General features: G+C 40.3%; 1 protein-coding gene across 4 annotated transcripts in view; it reads right to left on the reverse strand.

Moving 5' to 3' along the window:
- LOC135108979 (sodium- and chloride-dependent glycine transporter 1-like) overlaps window positions 1-18,396 on the reverse strand; it is a 61,382-nt gene that overhangs the window by 17,387 nt on the left and 25,599 nt on the right. For 2 of the 4 annotated variants that reach the window (XM_064019899.1, XM_064019897.1), the window contains 7 exons: window positions 10,648-10,791; window positions 4,856-5,060; window positions 4,236-4,429; window positions 3,257-3,440; window positions 1,509-1,746; window positions 1,111-1,339; window positions 556-665 (listed from right to left, as the gene is read on the reverse strand). In XM_064019899.1, coding sequence (XP_063875969.1) covers window positions 556-665; window positions 1,111-1,339; window positions 1,509-1,746; window positions 3,257-3,440; window positions 4,236-4,429; window positions 4,856-5,060; window positions 10,648-10,791 — 1,304 coding nt within the window. The remainder of the gene's footprint in view (window positions 1-555; window positions 666-1,110; window positions 1,340-1,508; window positions 1,747-3,256; window positions 3,441-4,235; window positions 4,430-4,855; window positions 5,061-10,647; window positions 10,792-18,396) is intronic. The other 2 variants (XM_064019900.1, XM_064019898.1) reach the window with 1 other exon arrangement.

Below are 18,396 nucleotides of genomic sequence, written 5' to 3' on the forward strand. Positions count from 1 at the left end.
AGGAGATGGCAGTCAGTATCACGTCACTGGAGCACCGGCGGGACGTGTCAGTCTTGGTGGTGTGTCACAAGGCTCAGGTGCAGCACACCCCTCACTTCACCCACCTGTGCCACACCCAGGCCGGAGGATGACGAGGCAAGCAGGGGCAGGAAGCCAGCAGGTGTTAGTGCCTCTCTCCCGCTCCTCACAACACCAGCGAACCTTCAAAGCCAGGGCAGCGCGCCTGTGGAACCACTTCACGCGGGCCACACCTGATGTGACCCGACTGTCCACACATCAGGCAAAAGTGGCTGCCAATGTCTGGAGGGGCGCGCGTCTTACACCGCTAGTGTTGTGAAAATAAATGATATCAAGACTTTTAAAATATTTGCTTGTGAAAGCAAGAAACCTTAAGTTTAAATTTTGTAATAATATTCACGCTGTAAATATAGTTTAAAGAGAGAGAGAGAGAGAGAGAGAGAGAGAGAGAGAGAGAGAGAGAGAGAGAGAGAGAGAGAGAGAGAGAGAGAGAGACTTACCTGAGATAACATTTTCAAGAATATATTTAATACGTACGATGAGAGAAGCAGGAGTAAGACAGAGCCAAGTGACTCCCCAGTAGATGCGTAGAGGCAACCTAACCCTTATCTTCATTTCCTCGACCGCATTGAGCAAATTGCGGAAACCTGAAAGACAATGGAATTGAGTAACATGTAAGAATCTGGGTATGGGGCCAAATGAGAGAGAGAGAGAGAGAGAGAGAGAGAGAGAGAGAGAGAGAGAGAGAGAGAGAGAGAGAGAGAGAGAGAGAGAGAGAGTCTGTTTCTTACTTACACACACACACACACACACACACACACACACACACACACACACACACACACACACACTTCACTTTCCCATGGCAGTTTTCAGTTTGTGCTCGTTCAGTTACAGTCTTCGACTGATTAGCGATCTTTTTTTACTGTAATTCTTGAGCAAGAGGATGGGATGTGTGAAATGGTAAGGGTTCCAATATTACACATACGAGTAGGACTGAATATTAGGAGTTCCAAGCTCTCTATCCAGTGATCATGAGTCCAACACCTGATTTTAAAGTCCTTGTGGTGAGTTGCACATCGGCGTACTTACCAAAAATGCCAATAACGGCGATCATTTGCAGGATACAAATGATGAGAACAGACACACCCGCCGAGTAGAATACGAACACCTCCAGCATGTAGATCCCTCCCTGAAGGCACATGGACAGTCCCATCAGGAAGAGAGAGATACACGTCCCCATCACCACCAGTGGCTTCCTCTTCCGTAACGATTCGAACTGGTCGACGATTGCAGTGGTAACAGCCTCCACCATGCTGAACTAGAAGAATGATCGTTATTATTGAATATTATTCCCTATGGTTCATCGCTGCTACAAAGCTGTATGGTTTTACCTTATCATAAGTAAGGTAAGCTAAGAAGCACAACGAGACGTTCATCAAAAACAAATGAACGAGAATAAGAGAACGAAAATAGAGAAGTAGAATTACCTGGGTACCGAAGCCGACGTTGATGAGCATGAGGAAGAAAAGGACAGACCATAGCTGCGGAATAGGCATGAGGCTTATAGCAGCAGGGTACACCACGAAGGCCAAACCCGAGCCTGATGCCGCTACTTCGTTGACATTGACGCCCATCTCATTGGCCAAGAAGCCCAACACAGAGAATATAACCACCCCAAAAAAGACGGACGTCGAGCAATTGGTGATAGTCACCACAAACGCATCCCTGGAAGAAGGAAAGAAAAGTCCACCAAATTGAAATTTTACATATACGAGTATATATATATATATATATATATATATATATATATATATATATATATATATATATATATATATATATATATATATATATATATATATATATATATATATATATATATATATATGCTCCTATCTTTTTTTCCTCTCTCTCTCTCTCTCTCTCTCTCTCTCTCTCTCTCTCTCTCTCTCTCTCTCTCTCTCTCTCTCTCTCCCTGAGAAACAAAAGCAAGCGAGAAACAAAACCATAACATTCGAGATAATATCTATGAAAGTCTAAGAGACTCATTCGCAAGCAACGGGACCCAGAAAAAGCTGCAATATTTATAAAGAGGGGAAAAGAAAGCATAAACAAACCCCAAACCAAGTAGCTACAACACTGACGTAGTACGCGAGATCTACCAGAATGAATGACAATGAGATCATGACAAACCTGGACGTAACCAGTGGCATTAGGCAGAGCTGCACTGGTTCTACGTCGCTGTTCCTGCTACTGACCCACTTCATCATACTGCACTTGAACCAGCTACTTCAGAGATGAGATATATTTCATACCATTCTTGTTTTTTTGCTGATTATGGTTTATTCTTGACACACAGTGAAGAAAAGGCACAAAACATGATCATCATCGCAACGGAGACAGTTGAAGCGTGTGAACTCTCAACAAAGACTTACAACAAGAGCATAAGCTTGGACAACTTAAATGGCATCAAAATCAAACCTGATATTAAGTCTCTCGGAGTAATTATTACCAATAAAAGAAATGTTTTGCAAGGTTCATGAAAGAGTCATTAACGCCAAACAATCGGGCAACATCTGAGTAGCTGTAGTTGGAAAGAACACTAACAGACTCCTGATTGGCAAAACTTACTGGAAACATTTAGCACTTCCCAAGATTCTATGCTGCCAAGAAGTATTCCCATATACTAATATCAAACGAGAATAACTACAATAAATAGAAAACAAGGCCTTTAGAACTATCCTAAAAGTGACTAGTTACACACCAAACTGCTTCTTGAAGGGAGAAACACGCAGTATCATCCCTAATGAAAAAAAAGGAACATTAAAGCTACGCTATCCTCCACAAAACACATCATGTCATACTCCAACAATGGCTTGCTAAAACAGCACTTACTTCATAGACTAGAGAACAACAAAGATAGATGGTTCAGAACAGCTAACAAATACTCACATCCAGAACAGCTAACAAATACTCACATCCAGAACAGCTAACAAATACTCACATCCAGAACAGCTAACAAATACTCACATCCAGAACAGCTAACAAATACTCACAAACATTTAGCATAAACATTTACCAACTCGGTAACACTTCACCACACAGGTTGACAGTCGTCCTGAAGATAAAGGACACACAAGAATGGAGAAAGGAGGTACAGGAAAAAGAAACTCATAACACCAATCCTGTTTTGAGTCATATATGTATATTCAAAGAACTGTCAAGTCATACATACCTCATGCAATTGTTTGTGAACTTGTTGTAAGAAGAAAGAGTAATAAGAGAGCCGAAGCAGATCCCCGTGGAAAAGAAGAGTTGCACAGCTGCTTCACACCACACCTCTACTTCCGTCAGGCGGGTCATGTTTGGCTTGAGGATGTAAAACTCCAAGCCCTTGTACGCGCCCTCCAGGGTGATTCCTACCATGGTTTATATATGTTTAAGTGTCATTGATACAGGCAGTTTATGGCACCCAACGTGCCACGAAGCTTGAGCTACATGTGCTGAAGATCTGCAACTCACTTTGGTGCAATGGTTTCCGACCTTTTTGTCTGTCTTTTCCCCCTTCAGCCAATTCACTTGCTCTGATCTCCCCCTTCACATAGACAAAGAAAAGTCATACACGAGGTTTCAAAATGCTATGAATAACCAACAAATATCGATAATTATAATGAACAAGGAATCCTAATCGAGATCTCAAGATGCTATAAATAACCACTAAGTATTGATACTTCTAGCAATTAATATTTAATAAACAAGAACATCACATTTTAAAGAATACCTACAGTGCACTATGAAAAATCCATTGACATACCTCATTCATTTAAGAAGTAAACAATCCTGGAGACAGTGGAACAGCAACAGCAGGTGTCAGTTGGTAAGTCATTCAGCAACAACTGAACTCACTGTTCTACCCATTAACCGCCCTAGCTATATCTGTATTGCCAGGTTCAAAACACAGAGTTATCATATTGTTACCAAAAAATTATGGAATTTCGACAAAAAATATCGAGTAAAGTCACTACTACAGGCAATCATAGTATAAATGTTGATCTGTATTTTTATATAGTGTCTGAAAAAAGTTTGTCATATTCTATTAATTTTTTCTTGTCGCCTAAAAATAATTCTTATTTCCCTCAATAAATTTCCCTCCTGGAACGCTAATATTTCGCCAAGTGGGAAATACTACTCTATTGGATTAGAAAGTATCTCACCTCTGATGAAGAGGATGAACATCACAGCGTAAGGGAAGAGAGCGGTGAAGTAGACGATGTTTCCAGTAGTTTTAATCCCTCGTGAAAGACAAATGCCCACAATTACACAAGAAAGCGCCATTAAACCCACCAGCTCCCATTGCATATCGCCCATGTCCTCCCACGTGGAACCAGTCACCCGCAACATACGATTCCTGAAACGTACAGAGTTGTAAGGAGACCAAACGATTCTACCTTGCATGAGGCATCGAAGGCAGAAGACTGCAAACACAATATTAGAAGGGAAGTCTAGTGCAGCAGGTAGACATTGGTGTGAGTGAGGGTAGGCAAGGAGTTGCTAATTTATTTCATACTTTATATTCATGAAAAAAATCAGCAGAGAATGGAAAGCTTAAGTTAGGCGCAGCTTGAAAGCCTGACGACAGTTAGTTAAGAGTGTGTGTGTGTGTACCCGAGAATCGCGTTCTTGACATGATCAAGTGAGCTCTTCATCACAGTCGGCCATCGATGGAGGCAATACAGAGAAAAATATAGAGGCTATCATTGAAGACGAAAATATGCTTTGTAGGTTTACACACAGTTACGTAATGAAGGACTTTCCTGATTCCTTCACTTGTTACCTGAAGAAGTCTTCACTTGCCGAGATCCTGGTGACTACTTTCTCAGTGGGCGTTAAGGAAGTGTTGGCAGAGTTTTGACAGTGCGTCTCGTTAAACGGGAGCAAGTCTTCCAGGCCGCAGTAGTCCTCCAGGGATAAACATGAATGATTGAAGAAGAAGAGACTCTGGTTTCTGCACAAAGCGGCGCCTTCTTCGTAGTAGCATCCTACAAAACAAAGCGAGGAACAAGGAAAAGGAAGAGGAAGAAAAGAAAGAAATTGAGAGAGGACAATCATGAAGGATGACGTGAATGACACGACGAAGTGAAGAACGAGAAAAACAAAACAGTAATAAGAAATAAAAAGGAAAAATAGGGGAAAGGTTGTCTGTTAATCTAGTCACAAACTTATTATAATACAAATGCAAATAGGTATAACAAATTCCACGAAATAAAGTAAAAACGTTTCATGACTTACATATCCATTCATAATCATAAGTACGAGTATATTAAGGATAGTTGCGCTGATTTAACGTATGTTGATCTTGGCGTAAACTACTATTATGTGAGAAAAAATTGTAAAATTTATCAAGGTAGAAAAAATTGTAACAATTTACTGATAGACAAATAACTACTTAGTGTTCTGCCATACTTTTACAGACAACATTTGAGAAGAGAGGAGCGCTTCAGCATACATAATTATCCATTATGGTTATTTTTCATAGTTTTAGCGACCATTTAGGAAACATCCTCAAAACATAGGCTTTTCTTGTTTTCCATGGGGTACTTGTATGAACAAAAATAGCACATGTTTTGTTATTTATCAAAACACGGCAGGGCAATGGCTGAGAGCAGTATGTATGTATGTATGTATGTATGTATACATATATTCAGCAAACACCTACCGAAACAATAATCACTCCCAGGGAGTCTCACAAGACTTGTTTTTAACACAACTGTGACCTCCCTGTACATTTCCCTTTGTTTCACAACACAAGGGGACAGCCACATTCTGCCTTCTAAAAACATCTCGATTCACTCATACAGCACTACACGTACCTAGCACACGTACACATTTCAATCAAAACAGAAAATGGCGTGTCCAACACCAGCCTCGTAGTCCCCGTCTGGGGAGGGGACCAGAAATGTCCCCAGGACGGACTGCTCTTCAGGTATTGACAAAAAAGTTTCTTGCCACCCACTAAACCTTTTAATTTCTCTCGTGCCCACCCTCTTGAGTCTTCTGAATTTTCTACCATCCTGCTTTGACTTCAGAGTTGCCCTCAAACTAAATTAATCTGTGCTGTATACTTCTCATCTAAGTCCTCTTTGACAATTTAACTCCCAAGTTCAGCACATTCTGGCTCTCTTCCTTTCCATCACCAGCTTTAGCTTTCCTCTCCTCTAAGTTTGCTACAGCTAGAGCAGGAATTCTCGACCTGTGGTACGCATACCGCAGGGGTACGTGGGAGGAGCGAACTCGTCCCTATCGAGTGTGGTCCATTGGAAACCAAAAGTAGATTTTATTGAGGCAACGAAGATCACAAAAAAAGTAAGAATAATAGTACTGGATACGAAAATAATATATATATATATATATATATATATATATATATATATATATATATATATATATATATATATATATATATATATATATATATATATATATATATATATATATATATATATATATATATATAACAGGGAAGCAGAGGAATTTCTTGAGGTAATTCAGGATAAGTTTTTAAAACAGGTAGTCGTAGAACACACAAGGGTGAACAACATTCTAGATTTAATTCTTACTAACAGGGAGGAAGCAGTCACGCAGGTAGAGGTTGGAGGACAGCTAGGTAACAGTGACCATTGGGAAATTAGGTACAAATTAAAATGTCAGGAAACTTTAAAAGCAAAAGCACTAGTAAAATACCTGACTTTAGGAGAGCAGATTTTGAGGAATTAAAAAGATACTTCCTAGGAGTTGACTGGCAACTGATGCAGGGTGAGGTCCGGTCCGGGACGGAGTTGAGAGAGATAAGGCAGGATGAGAGGGGTGAGGAGAGGTGTGAGGGTGAAGGGCAAGAAGAGGGAAGAAGTGTCCGGAAGGGACGGAGGAGGGAGAGACGGGGAGATGTGTGTGGGTATGCTGGAGGGTCAGATCATACTGGGATGGGAGAGGTGAGGTCGAGGCGAGTAGATGAGGGAGTGGAGAAGATGGAAGGGGCCGATATGAGGGGATTAGGTGAAGTAAATGTAGATATGATGTATAAATATTTCGTAGATAAATTGCATACAGGACAGTTAGCAAGCATCCCGCATAGAACAATATGCTCACAGAATAATCACCCTAAATAGATGACTGTTAGGTTAAAATACTATATAGGGCGGAAGAGAAGTATATATAAGAAACTAAAGAGGTTTTAAGGCCACAATATAATCAATTAGTTAGAACTGTCAGGAAGTTAACGAGGAAAGCTAAAAGCAATTATGAATGTAGTTATGAATTAAGTAGACAGCCAGGCGAAGACAGACCCCAAGAGATTTTATCAGGTAAATAGGACGAAGAATAAGGAAACTATAGGTCCATTAGAGGCAGCAGATGGCAAGCTGGTTAGTTTTGGGAAGATTAGTAAAATTCTGAATGAGTATTTTTTAACTGTCTTCATCCAGGAAAACATGCAGGATATGCCAAATAATGAACAGATATTTAGAGCAGATGAGAATGAGCAGATGAGAATGAGAAGTTGACAGATATTAGCTAAACATGCAGGATATGCCAAATAGTGAACAGATGTTTAGAGCAGATGAGAATGAGAAGCTGACAGATATTACCATAGCTAAGGAGATGGTAGAAGAGGAGATATATAGGCTAAAAATTTTCAAGACACCAGGATAAGATGAAATATATCCCAGAGTACTTAAAAAAATACAATGAGGTTATTAGCGAGCCGTTAGTTTCTGTCTTTAGGAAATCACTTGAGTCAGGTGAGGTACCAGTAATGTAGTACCCATCTTTAAGAAAGGAGATAAAACTTTAGCGTGTAATTATACTCCTGTCAGCTTAACTTCTGTTGTAGGTAAAATAATGGAGTCAATAATAGCAAGGAACATTAAGGGGCATTTAGACAAACATAACTTGATAAATCAGTCACAGCATGGCTTCACGAAGGGAAAGTCTTGCCTCACGAACTTGTTAAGTTTTTACAGTAAAGTGTACGAGGCAGTAGATAATGGTGATAGTTATGACATCTTATATCTGGACTTAAGTATAGCTTTTGACAAGGTACCCCATCAAAGACTCCTGAGAAAGGGTAGGGCACACGGGATAGATGGGAAGGTGTTAGGCTGAGTAAGGTCATGGCTAAGCGACAGGCGACAAAGAGTTGTAATAAACGGCTCTAAATCCGAGTGGGGTCATGTAATTAGTGGGGTGCCACAGTGATCAGTATTAGGGCCATTGCTGTTCTTAATATATATCAATGACTTGGATAATAGAATTAGCAGTGATGTTAGTAAATTTGCGGATGAAACAAAGATAGGCAAATTAATTAGGTCAGAATCAGATGCCATTGCCTTGCAGGTAGATTTAGATAAGATGAATGAATGGACGGACAAATGACAAATGCAGTTTAATATCAACAAGTGCAAAGTACTTAGCGTTGGTACAGGAAACCCACACAGTATATACACAATAAACAACGAAACTGGCAGGTTCAGGGTACGAAAAAGATTTAAGAGTTATAGTTAGGTCTGAACTCCGTCTAGGAAAGCAATGCATAGAGGCCAGAAACAGAGCAAATAGAGTATTAGGATTAATTTTTAGGAGTTAAAAGTAGAAGGCCCGAAGTAATATTAAAGTTATACTTGACGTTATATTATATTTGACCTCATCTAGACTACGCTGTGCAGTTCTGGTCCCCACATTACAGGAAAGATATAGGTCTATTAGAGTCAGTGCAAAGGAGAATGACTAAAAGGATGCAGGGGATGAGAAGTATTCCTTACGAGGCGAGATTGAAGCTGTTAAATTTATATTCTTTAGAGAGATGTAGGTGAAGAGGTGACCTGAAAGAAGTCTTTAAGTGGTATAAGGGTTATAACAAGGGGGATGTAAGCAAAATTTTTAGGATCAGTAACCAGGACAGAGGAAGAAATAATTTAAATTGAAAAATTTAGGTTTAAAAAAGAGACAGGAAGAAATTGGTTCTCAAATAGTGGTAACGCTGGCTTGGGAGCAACTGGGCCTCCGTAGTGGAACTGACCAATGCATTTATTTCTTACCAGTGCATTTATTTCCTGCAAATATCACAAGTTCTTATCCCTTGAACTTGTTTTATTTCGCAAGTCGTATATTAAAATTATTTAACAGTACAACAACGTTTTGTAGTCTATAATAGTAATATCAAAAAAATTTAAGAAGAATTTGGATGGCGGCGTGAATCACTTCACCAGCTGCTGAAAATTTCACTACCAGTAATCCTCATTTCATTTACAATGCCTCCTTGGTTAGAAACTTTAATAATACTTACATACACATAGGGTGTATGGAATTTTTCAGAAATATTGATAAATAACAGAGAATATTAAAAAAGCATTACCATTTCCATCAGAGGGCTAGGCTTACTTTCTTTAGACTAGGTTTAGATTAATTCAGCTCTCCATCAGAGGGTTAGGCTTACTTTCGTTTAACTAGGTTTAGATTAATTCTGCTCATTAATTGAATTTCTAATCCTTTCAAGGAGTAGATTATGATTTAAAAATAAAAAAAAAGAACATTGTAGTTTTGGTGAAAAATAAGTAATATTCCCTGTCTTGAAATTAGTAGGCTAGGGTTATTTCCATAAAACCCGAAATATTTCAATCTAACGATGTATGTGTCCAACACTGAGGAAGAGAGAAATAGATGATTTATTAAGTGACTGATTAGCATACACAGAGTTTGGCGAATGTTAGACAGAAGGAAAGAATTTAAATAAAAATGTAACCATGTTGCAGTAGATTAATAAGGCATGTTGAAGGCACCAGTGATGTATTTCAATTCTCTCTCTCTCTCTCTCTCTCTCTCTCTCTCCCTCTCTCTCTCTCAGGGAGATCTGTGCGTTGCCGTGGTTGGGATTAAATGAACCATACGTCTGACAGTCAAAATAGGGCTGCGCACGCACTTGGTCACTTGAAACTAGCTGGTCACTTTTAAACCTACGACACTGGCCACATGCCTTCGCTCCTGCTTGCTAGGAGGCTTGGACACTTAGCCTTCCAAATATTTCAGTGTGGATAATCTCTTACCAACCAATGTCATACTTGTGGCTGTGTAAGGGTGTAGCTAATGTTCAATATTATATGTAATATTCTGGAACAGAAAATTTCCATTTTGCATTCTTCATTTAACTCTAAAACACCTATTATTATTCTGTCTTGCACTTTCTTAGTATCTCTAACATCTCAGGAAACTGGCACTAGAAGGAACTCTTCACAGAGCATGACAGTCAAATAAGTCATGATCTGTCACTAACTACAACTTCCGTCACTTAAAAAAAAATAAATAAAATGGTCACCGGGATTTGTGTCCTTCCACCCCTGCTAGTTAGGCCTGTTTTGTTGTTCTCTCTCTAACTGTCTCTGTAACTGTCTAATGCAAGGGAAGACGAAAAACACAAGTAGTAATCACTTTCCATCACAGAACAGATATTTGGAAAAGTACAGCTCAAATCTTTACGTGGATGAGTATATACGAGTACCGGATTTCTACTCTTATACTCGTACACCAGAGTTTTTGGGTGCTCATATATACTCCAGTGCAAGTTGAATCACTCACCTGGGCTATTGAAGTCATTATCACAATGACTCCAAGGGAGCAGAGAGTAGAATGAGAATATCAAATAGAAGAAGGACCAACCCAGGATCACATTGAAATACATGGATGTGAAGTACGCAACGATAACCATAGCCCAGCCGAGACCTGCAGGGAGAGTTGCTATTAATGTTTATGTCCAAGTGAGAGTTGTGTTTCTGGTGCCGTCATCATCGTCACCCTTGTTGGTCTTGGTGTATCTCATGTTAGCGTCAATTCTTTCTGTCTCAAGGACTAAAGGTGTCTTTTTTTTTTTTTTTTTTATGTAAGAGAGACACTGGCCAAGGACAACAAAAATCCAATACAAAAAAAAAAAAAAAAAAAAGCTCACTGAGATGCCAGTCCAAGAAAAGGGTCCAAAGCAGTAGTCAAAAATTAAAGGATAAGTGTCTTGAAACCTCCCTCTTGAAGGAATTCAAGTCATAGGAAAGTGGAAATAGAGGAGCAGGCAGGGAGTTCCAGAGTTTACCAGAGAAAGGGATGAATGATTAACTCTTGCATTAGAGAGGTGGACAGAATAGGGTTGAGAGAAAGAAGAAAGTCTTGTGCAGCGAGGCCGCGGGAGGAGGGGAGGCATGCAGTTAGCAAGATCAGAAGAGCAGTTAGCATGAAAATAGCGGTAGAAGACAGCTAGATATGCAACATTGCGGCGGTGAGAGAGAGGCTGGAGACAGTCAGTTAGAGGAGAGGAGTTGATGAGATGAAAAGCTTTTGGTTCCACCCTGTCTGGAAGAGCGATATGAGTGGATCCTCCCCCCCCCCAGACATGTGAACCATACTCCATACATGGGCGGATAAGGCCTTGTACAGAGTTAGCAGCTGGGGAGGTAAGAAAAACTGGTGGAGACGTCTCAGAACACCTAACTTCATACAAGCTGTTTCAGCTAGAGATGAGATGTGAAGTTTCCAGTTCAGGTTATACATAAAGGACAGACCGACGATATTTAGTTTTGAAGAGGGGGACAGTTGAGTGTCATTGAAGAACAGGGGATAGTTGTCTGGTATGTTGTGTTGAGTTGATAGATGGAGGAATTGAGTTTTTGAGGCATTGAACAATACCAAGTTTGCTCTGCCTCAATCAGAATTTTTAGAGAAATCAAAAGTCAAGCATTCTGTGGCTTCCCTGCGTGAAATGTTTACCTCCTAAAGGGTTGGACGTCTATGAAAAGACGTGGAAAAATGCAGGATGGTATCATCAGCGTAGGAGTGGATAGGACAAGAAGTCTGGTTTAGAAGATCATTAATGAATAAGAAGAGAGTGGGTGACTGGACAGAACCCAGAGGAACACCACTGTTAATAGATTTAGGAGAAGAGCAGTGACCGTCTAACACAGCAGAAATAGAACGGTCAGAAAGGAAACTTGAGATGAAGTTACCGAGAGAAGGATAGCAGCCATAGGAGAGTAGTTTGGAAATCAAAGCTTTGTGCCAGACTCTATCAAAAGCTTTTGATATGTCAAAGGCAACAGCAAAAAGTTTTACCAAAATCTCTAAAAGAGGATGACCAAGACTCAGTGAGGAAAGCCAGAACATCACCAGTAGAGCGGCCTTGACGGAACCCATACTGGCGATCAGATAGAAGGTTGTGAAGTGATAGATGTTTAAGAATCTTCCTGTTGAGGATAGATTAAAAAAACTTTAGATAGCCAGGAAATTAAAGCAATAGGACGGTAGTTTGAGGGATTAGAATAGTCACCCTTTTCAGGAACAAGTTGAATGTAGGCAAACTTCCAACAAGAAGGAAAGGTAGATGTTGACAAACAAAGCTGAAAGAGTTTGACTAGTCAAGGTCCAAGCACGGAGGTACAGTTTCGGAGAACAATAGGAGGGACCTAATCAGGTCCATAACCCTTCCGAGGGTTTAGGCCAGCAAGGGCATGGAAAACATCATTGCGAGGAATTTTAATAGGTAGCATGAAGTAGTCAGAGGGTGGAGGAGAGGGAGGAACAAGCCCAGAATCGTCCAAGGTAGAGTTTTTAGCAAAGGTTTGAGCGATGACTACAGCTTTAGAAATAGATGTGATAGCAGTGGTGCCATCTGGTTGAAATAGAGGAGGGAAAAAAGAAGGAAAATTATTGGCGCTATTTTTTGGCTACATGCCAGAAGTTACGAGAGGAGTTAGATCTTGAAAGGTTTCGACACTTTCTGTTAATGAAGGAGTTTTTGGCCAGTTGGAGAACAGACTTGGCATGAATCCGGGCAGAAATATAAAGTGCATGAGATTCCGGTGATGGAAGGTTTTAATTACCTTTTGTGGGCCATCTCTCTATCATGTATAGCACGAGAATAAGCTGTGTTAAACCAAGGTTTGGAAGGCTTAGGTCGAGAAAAAGAGTGAGGAATGTACGCCTCCATGCCAGACACTATCACCTCTATTATGCGCTCAGCACACTAAGACGGGTCTCTGACGCGGAAGCAGTAGTCATTCCAAGAAAAATCAGCAAAATACCTATTTAGGTCCCCCCAAATAGCAGAGGCAAAACGCCAGAGGCGCCTTTGCTTACGGGGATCCTGAGGAGGAATTGGAACGATAGGACAAGATACAGATACGAGTATGAGATTGTGATCGGAGGAGCCCAATGGAGAAGAAAGGGTTACAGCATAAGCAGGATTAGAGGTCAGGAAAAGGTCAAGAATGTTGGGCGTATCTCCAAGACGGTCAGTAATACGAGAAGGGAGTTTCACCAATTGTTCTAGGTGGTGGAGGATAGCAAAGTTGAAGGCTAGTTCACCAGGATGGTCAGTGAAGGGAGAGGAAAGCCAAAGCTGGTGAAGAAGACTGAAGTCTCCAGGAATGGAGATCTCTGCAAAAAAAGAAAAGAGAGTCAGAATGTGCTCCACTTTGGAAGTTAGGTAGTCAAATATTTTCTTATAGTCAGCGGAGTTAGGTGAGAGGTATACAGCACAGATAAATTTAGTTTGAGAGTGACTCTGTAGTCGTAGCCAGATGGTGGAAAACTCAGAAGATTCAAGAGCGTGGGCACGATAGCAAGTTAAGTCGTTGCGCACATAATCGCAACATCCAGCTTTGGATCGAAAACAAGGAGAGAGAAAGTAGGATGGAACAGGAAAGGGGCTACTGTCTGTTGCCTCAGACACCTGAGTTTCAGCGTGGAAAAGAAGATAAGGTTTAGAAAAAGAGAGGTGGTGTTCTACAGATTGATAATTAGATCTTAGACCACGAATGTTAATGAAGAAAACGTTGAGGGGGGTGTCAAGACACTTAGGGTCGTCGTCAGAAGGGCAGTCCGACCTGGGGACATTTGTGGTCCCCTCCCTAGATGGGGACTCGGAGGCTGGTGTATGAGTCGCCATCAACTTTGAAATTTTGAGTGAAGGGTGTGTGTGTGTTATTAGGTGCTTGTAGTTTTGTGTGGAGGAAGAGAGTCGTCTTTAGAGGGCAGGCTGTGACTGCCCTCTTGTGTTGTGACACACATAGGGAAACGTTCAGTGAGGTCACAGCTGGGTTTAATGATAATTTCACAGCACCCCCTGATCCAGTGCTTTAGACCTCACTGGGAGAAATTATCGTTTCAGCAGGTGCCTACTGCCTCCGCATTCAACTTCACTACTACTACTACTACTACTACTACAACTACTGTTAGACAAATTCTTTGCCATGTTACTTTACTTTCTAATTGCTATTTTCGTCGAAGTCTGTTAATGATCAACAACAACAACAACAACAACAATAATGATAATCATAATAATAAGATAATAATAATAATAATAATAATAATAATAATAATAATAATAATAATAATAATAATAATAATAATAATAATAATAATAAAAATAATAATTTTGGTTACTGAATAGGAAGAATAAGAGAAAGAAAAAGTTCACAGCACAAGCCATGTCGTAAACAACATCTGACTGCACACCAGGATATCAGTCCTTCCCAGTGAGAAATACATAATAGAGAGAAACACAGACGACCTGAGATGTAAAAAAGATTACGCATACTGAGTAACATACACAGTGAGAAGAACATTAACGTGCGGCACGGCACAATAATAGCTCCTTGGATAAAAGGAACAAAACGAGTGACAGGAGAGAGTGGATATGCGTGTGAACGTATGTAGTAATTAATTTTTGTACAGCCTGTAATTACTGAGGTTTGTGAATGTAATGCTGACTGTGACAGTTAAAATCACATAAGAAATTGTTAGTTATTATTATATGCATAATGTTACGAGCAAACATAGTAAATGGTATAAGGTGTCACTTGTTTTTTTTTTTTTTTCGTGCGGGTAAGCTAAATTACTGAAAAAATGTTATATATATATATATATATATATATATATATATATATATATATATATATATATATATATATATATATATATATATATATATACGAGTATATCTATATATCTATCTATATATATATATATATATATATATATATATATATATATATATATATATATATATATATATATATATATATAGATAGATAGATAGATAGATAGATAGATAGATAGATAGATAGATAGATACATATATATATATATATATATATATATATATATATATATATATATATATATATATATATATATATATATATATATATATATATATATATATATATATATATATATATATATATATATATATATATATATATATATATATGTATATAATTACTCCCAGTGAGGTCTAAAGCACTGTTCATGGGGTGCTGTGAACTTATCATTAAACCCAGCTGTGACCTCACTGAACGTTTCCCTTTGTGTCTCACAACACAAGGGGGCAGTCACAGCCTGCCCTCTAAAGACAACTCTCTTCCTCCACACAAAACTACAAGCACCTAATAACACACACACCCTTCACTCAAAAATTTTAAAATCATGGCGAATCCTACACCAGCCTCGGAGTCCCCATCTGGGGAGGGGACCATAAATGTACCCAGGTCGGACTGCCTTTCTGTCGACGACCCTAAGTGTCTTGACACCCCCCTCAACTTTTTCTTCATTAAAATGTGCAACATTCGCGGTCTAAGATCTAATTTTCAATCTGTAGAACACCACCTCTCCTCTACTAAACCTCAACTTCTTTTCCTCACTGAAACTCAGGTGTCTGAGGCCACTGACAGTAGCCCCTTTTCTGTTCTCTCCTACTTTCTCTATCCTCATTTTCGATCCAAAGCTGGATGCTGCGTTTATGTGCGCAATGACTTAACCTGCTCTCGTGCCCACGCTCTTGAATCTTCCGAGTTTTCCACCATCTGGTTACGACTACAGAGTCATTCTCACACTAAATTTATCTGTGCTGTATACCTCTCTCCTAACTCCTCTGACTATAAAAATTCTTTGACTTCTTAACTTCCAAAGTGGAGCACATTCTGACCCTCTTCCCTTTTGCAGAGATCTCCATTCTTGGACACTTCATTGTTCACCACCAGCTTTGGCTTTCCTCTCCCTTCACTGACCATCCTGGTGAACTAGCCTACAACTTTGCTATCCTCCATGACCTAGAGCAATTGGTGCAACACCCTACTCGTATTCCTGACTGTCTTGGAGATACGCCCAACATTCTTGACCTTTTCCTGACCTCTAATCCTTCTGCTTATGCTGTCAACCTTTCTTCTCCGTTGGGCTCCTCCGATCACAATCTCATATCTTTATCTTGTCCTATCACTCCAATCCCTCCTCAGGATCCCCCTAAGCGAAGGTGCCTCTGGCGTTTTGCATCTGTTAGTTGGGGGACCTAAGGAGGTATTTTGCTGATTTTCCTTGGAATGACTACTGCTTCCGTGTCAGAGACCCGTCTTTGTGTGCTGAGCGCATAACAGAGGTGATAGTGTCTGGCATGGAGGCGTACCTTCCTCACTCTCTTTCTCGTCCTAAACCTTCTAAACCTTGGTTTAACACAGCTTGTTCTCGTGCTATACATGATAGAGAGGTGGCCCACAAAAGGTACTTAAGCCTTCCATCACCAGAATCTCATGCACTTTATATTTCTGCCCGGAACCATACCAAGTCTGTTCTCTAACTAGCCAAAAACTCCTTCATTAACAGAAAATGTCAAAACCTTTCAAGATCTAACTCCCCTCGTGATTTCTGGCATCTAGCCAAAAATATCTCCAATAACTTTGCTTCTTCTTCTTTCCCTCCTCTATTTCAACCAGATGGCACCACTGCTATCACATCTATTTCTAAAGCTGAACTCTTTGCTCAAACCTTTGCTAAAAACGCTACCTTGGACGATTCTGGGTTTGTTCCTCCCTCTCCTCCACCCTCTGACTACTTCATGCCACCTACTAAAATTCTTCGCAATGATGTTTTCCATGCCCTCGCTGGCCTAAACCCTCGGAAGGCTTATGGACCTCATGGGGTCCCTCCTATTGTTCTCCGAAACTGTGCCTCCGTGCTTGCACCTTGCTTAGTCAAAGTCTTTCAGCTCTGTCTGTCAACATCTACCTTTCCTTCTTGCTGGAAGTTTGCCTACATTCAACCTGTTCCTTAAAAGGGTGACCGCTCTAATCCCTCAAACTACCGTCCTATTGCTTTAATTTCCTGCTTATCTAAAGTTTTTGAATCTATCCTCAACAGGAAGATTTTTAAACATCTATCACTTCACAACCTTCTATCTGATCGCCTGTATGGGTTCCGTCAAGGCCGGTCTACTGGTGATCTTCTGGCTTTCCTTACTGAGTCTTGGTCATCCTCTTTTAGAGATTTTGGTGAAACATTTGCTGTTGCCTTGGACATATCAAAAGCCTTTGATAGAGTCTGGCACAAAGCTTTGATTTCCAAACTACCCTCCTACGGTTTCTATCCTTTTCTCTGTAACTTCATCTCAAGTTTCCTTTCTGACCGTTCTATTGCTGCTGTGGTAGACGGTCACTGTTCTTCTCCTAAATCTATTAACAGTGGTGCCCCTCAGGGTTCTGTCCTGTCACCCACTCTCTTATTATTCATTAAGGATCTTCTAAACCAAACTTCTTGTCCTATCCACTCCTACGCTGATGATACCACCCTGCACTTTTCCACGTCATTTCATAGACGTCCAACCCTTCAGGAGGTAAACATATCACGCAGGGAAGCCACAGAACGCCTGACTTCTGATCTTTCTAAAATTTCTGATTGGGGCAGAGCAAACTTGGTATTGTTCAATGCCTCAAAAACTCAATTCCTCCATCTATCAACTCGACACAACCTTCCAGACAACTATCCCCTTTTCTTCAATGACACTCAACTGTCCCCCTTTTCTACACTGAACATCCACCGTCTGTCCTTTACTTATATTCTGAACTGGAAACTTCACATCTCATCTCTAGCTAAAACAGCTTCTATGAAGTTAGGTGTTCTGAGACGTCTCCGCTAGTTTTCTCACCCCCCCCAGCTGCTAACTCTGTACAAGGGCCTTATCCGTCCATGTATGGAGTATGCTTCACATATCTGGGGGGGTTCCACTCATACTGCTCTTCTAGACAGGGTGGAATCAAAAGCTTTTCGTCTCATCAACTCCTCTCCTCTAACTGACTGTCTTCAGCCTCTCTCTCACCGCCGCAATGTTGCATATCTAGCTGTCTTCTACCGCTATTTTCATGCCAACTGCTCTTCTGATCTTGCTAACTGCATGCCTCCCCTCCTTTCGCGGCCTCACTGCACAAGACTATCTTCTTTCTCTCACCCCTATTCTGTCAACCTCTCTAACGCAAGAGTTAACCAGTATTCTCAATCGTTCATCCCTTTCTCTGG

Source organism: Scylla paramamosain, chromosome 18, assembly GCF_035594125.1.
Source record: "Scylla paramamosain isolate STU-SP2022 chromosome 18, ASM3559412v1, whole genome shotgun sequence".
NCBI classification, from domain to species: domain Eukaryota; kingdom Metazoa; phylum Arthropoda; class Malacostraca; order Decapoda; family Portunidae; genus Scylla; species Scylla paramamosain.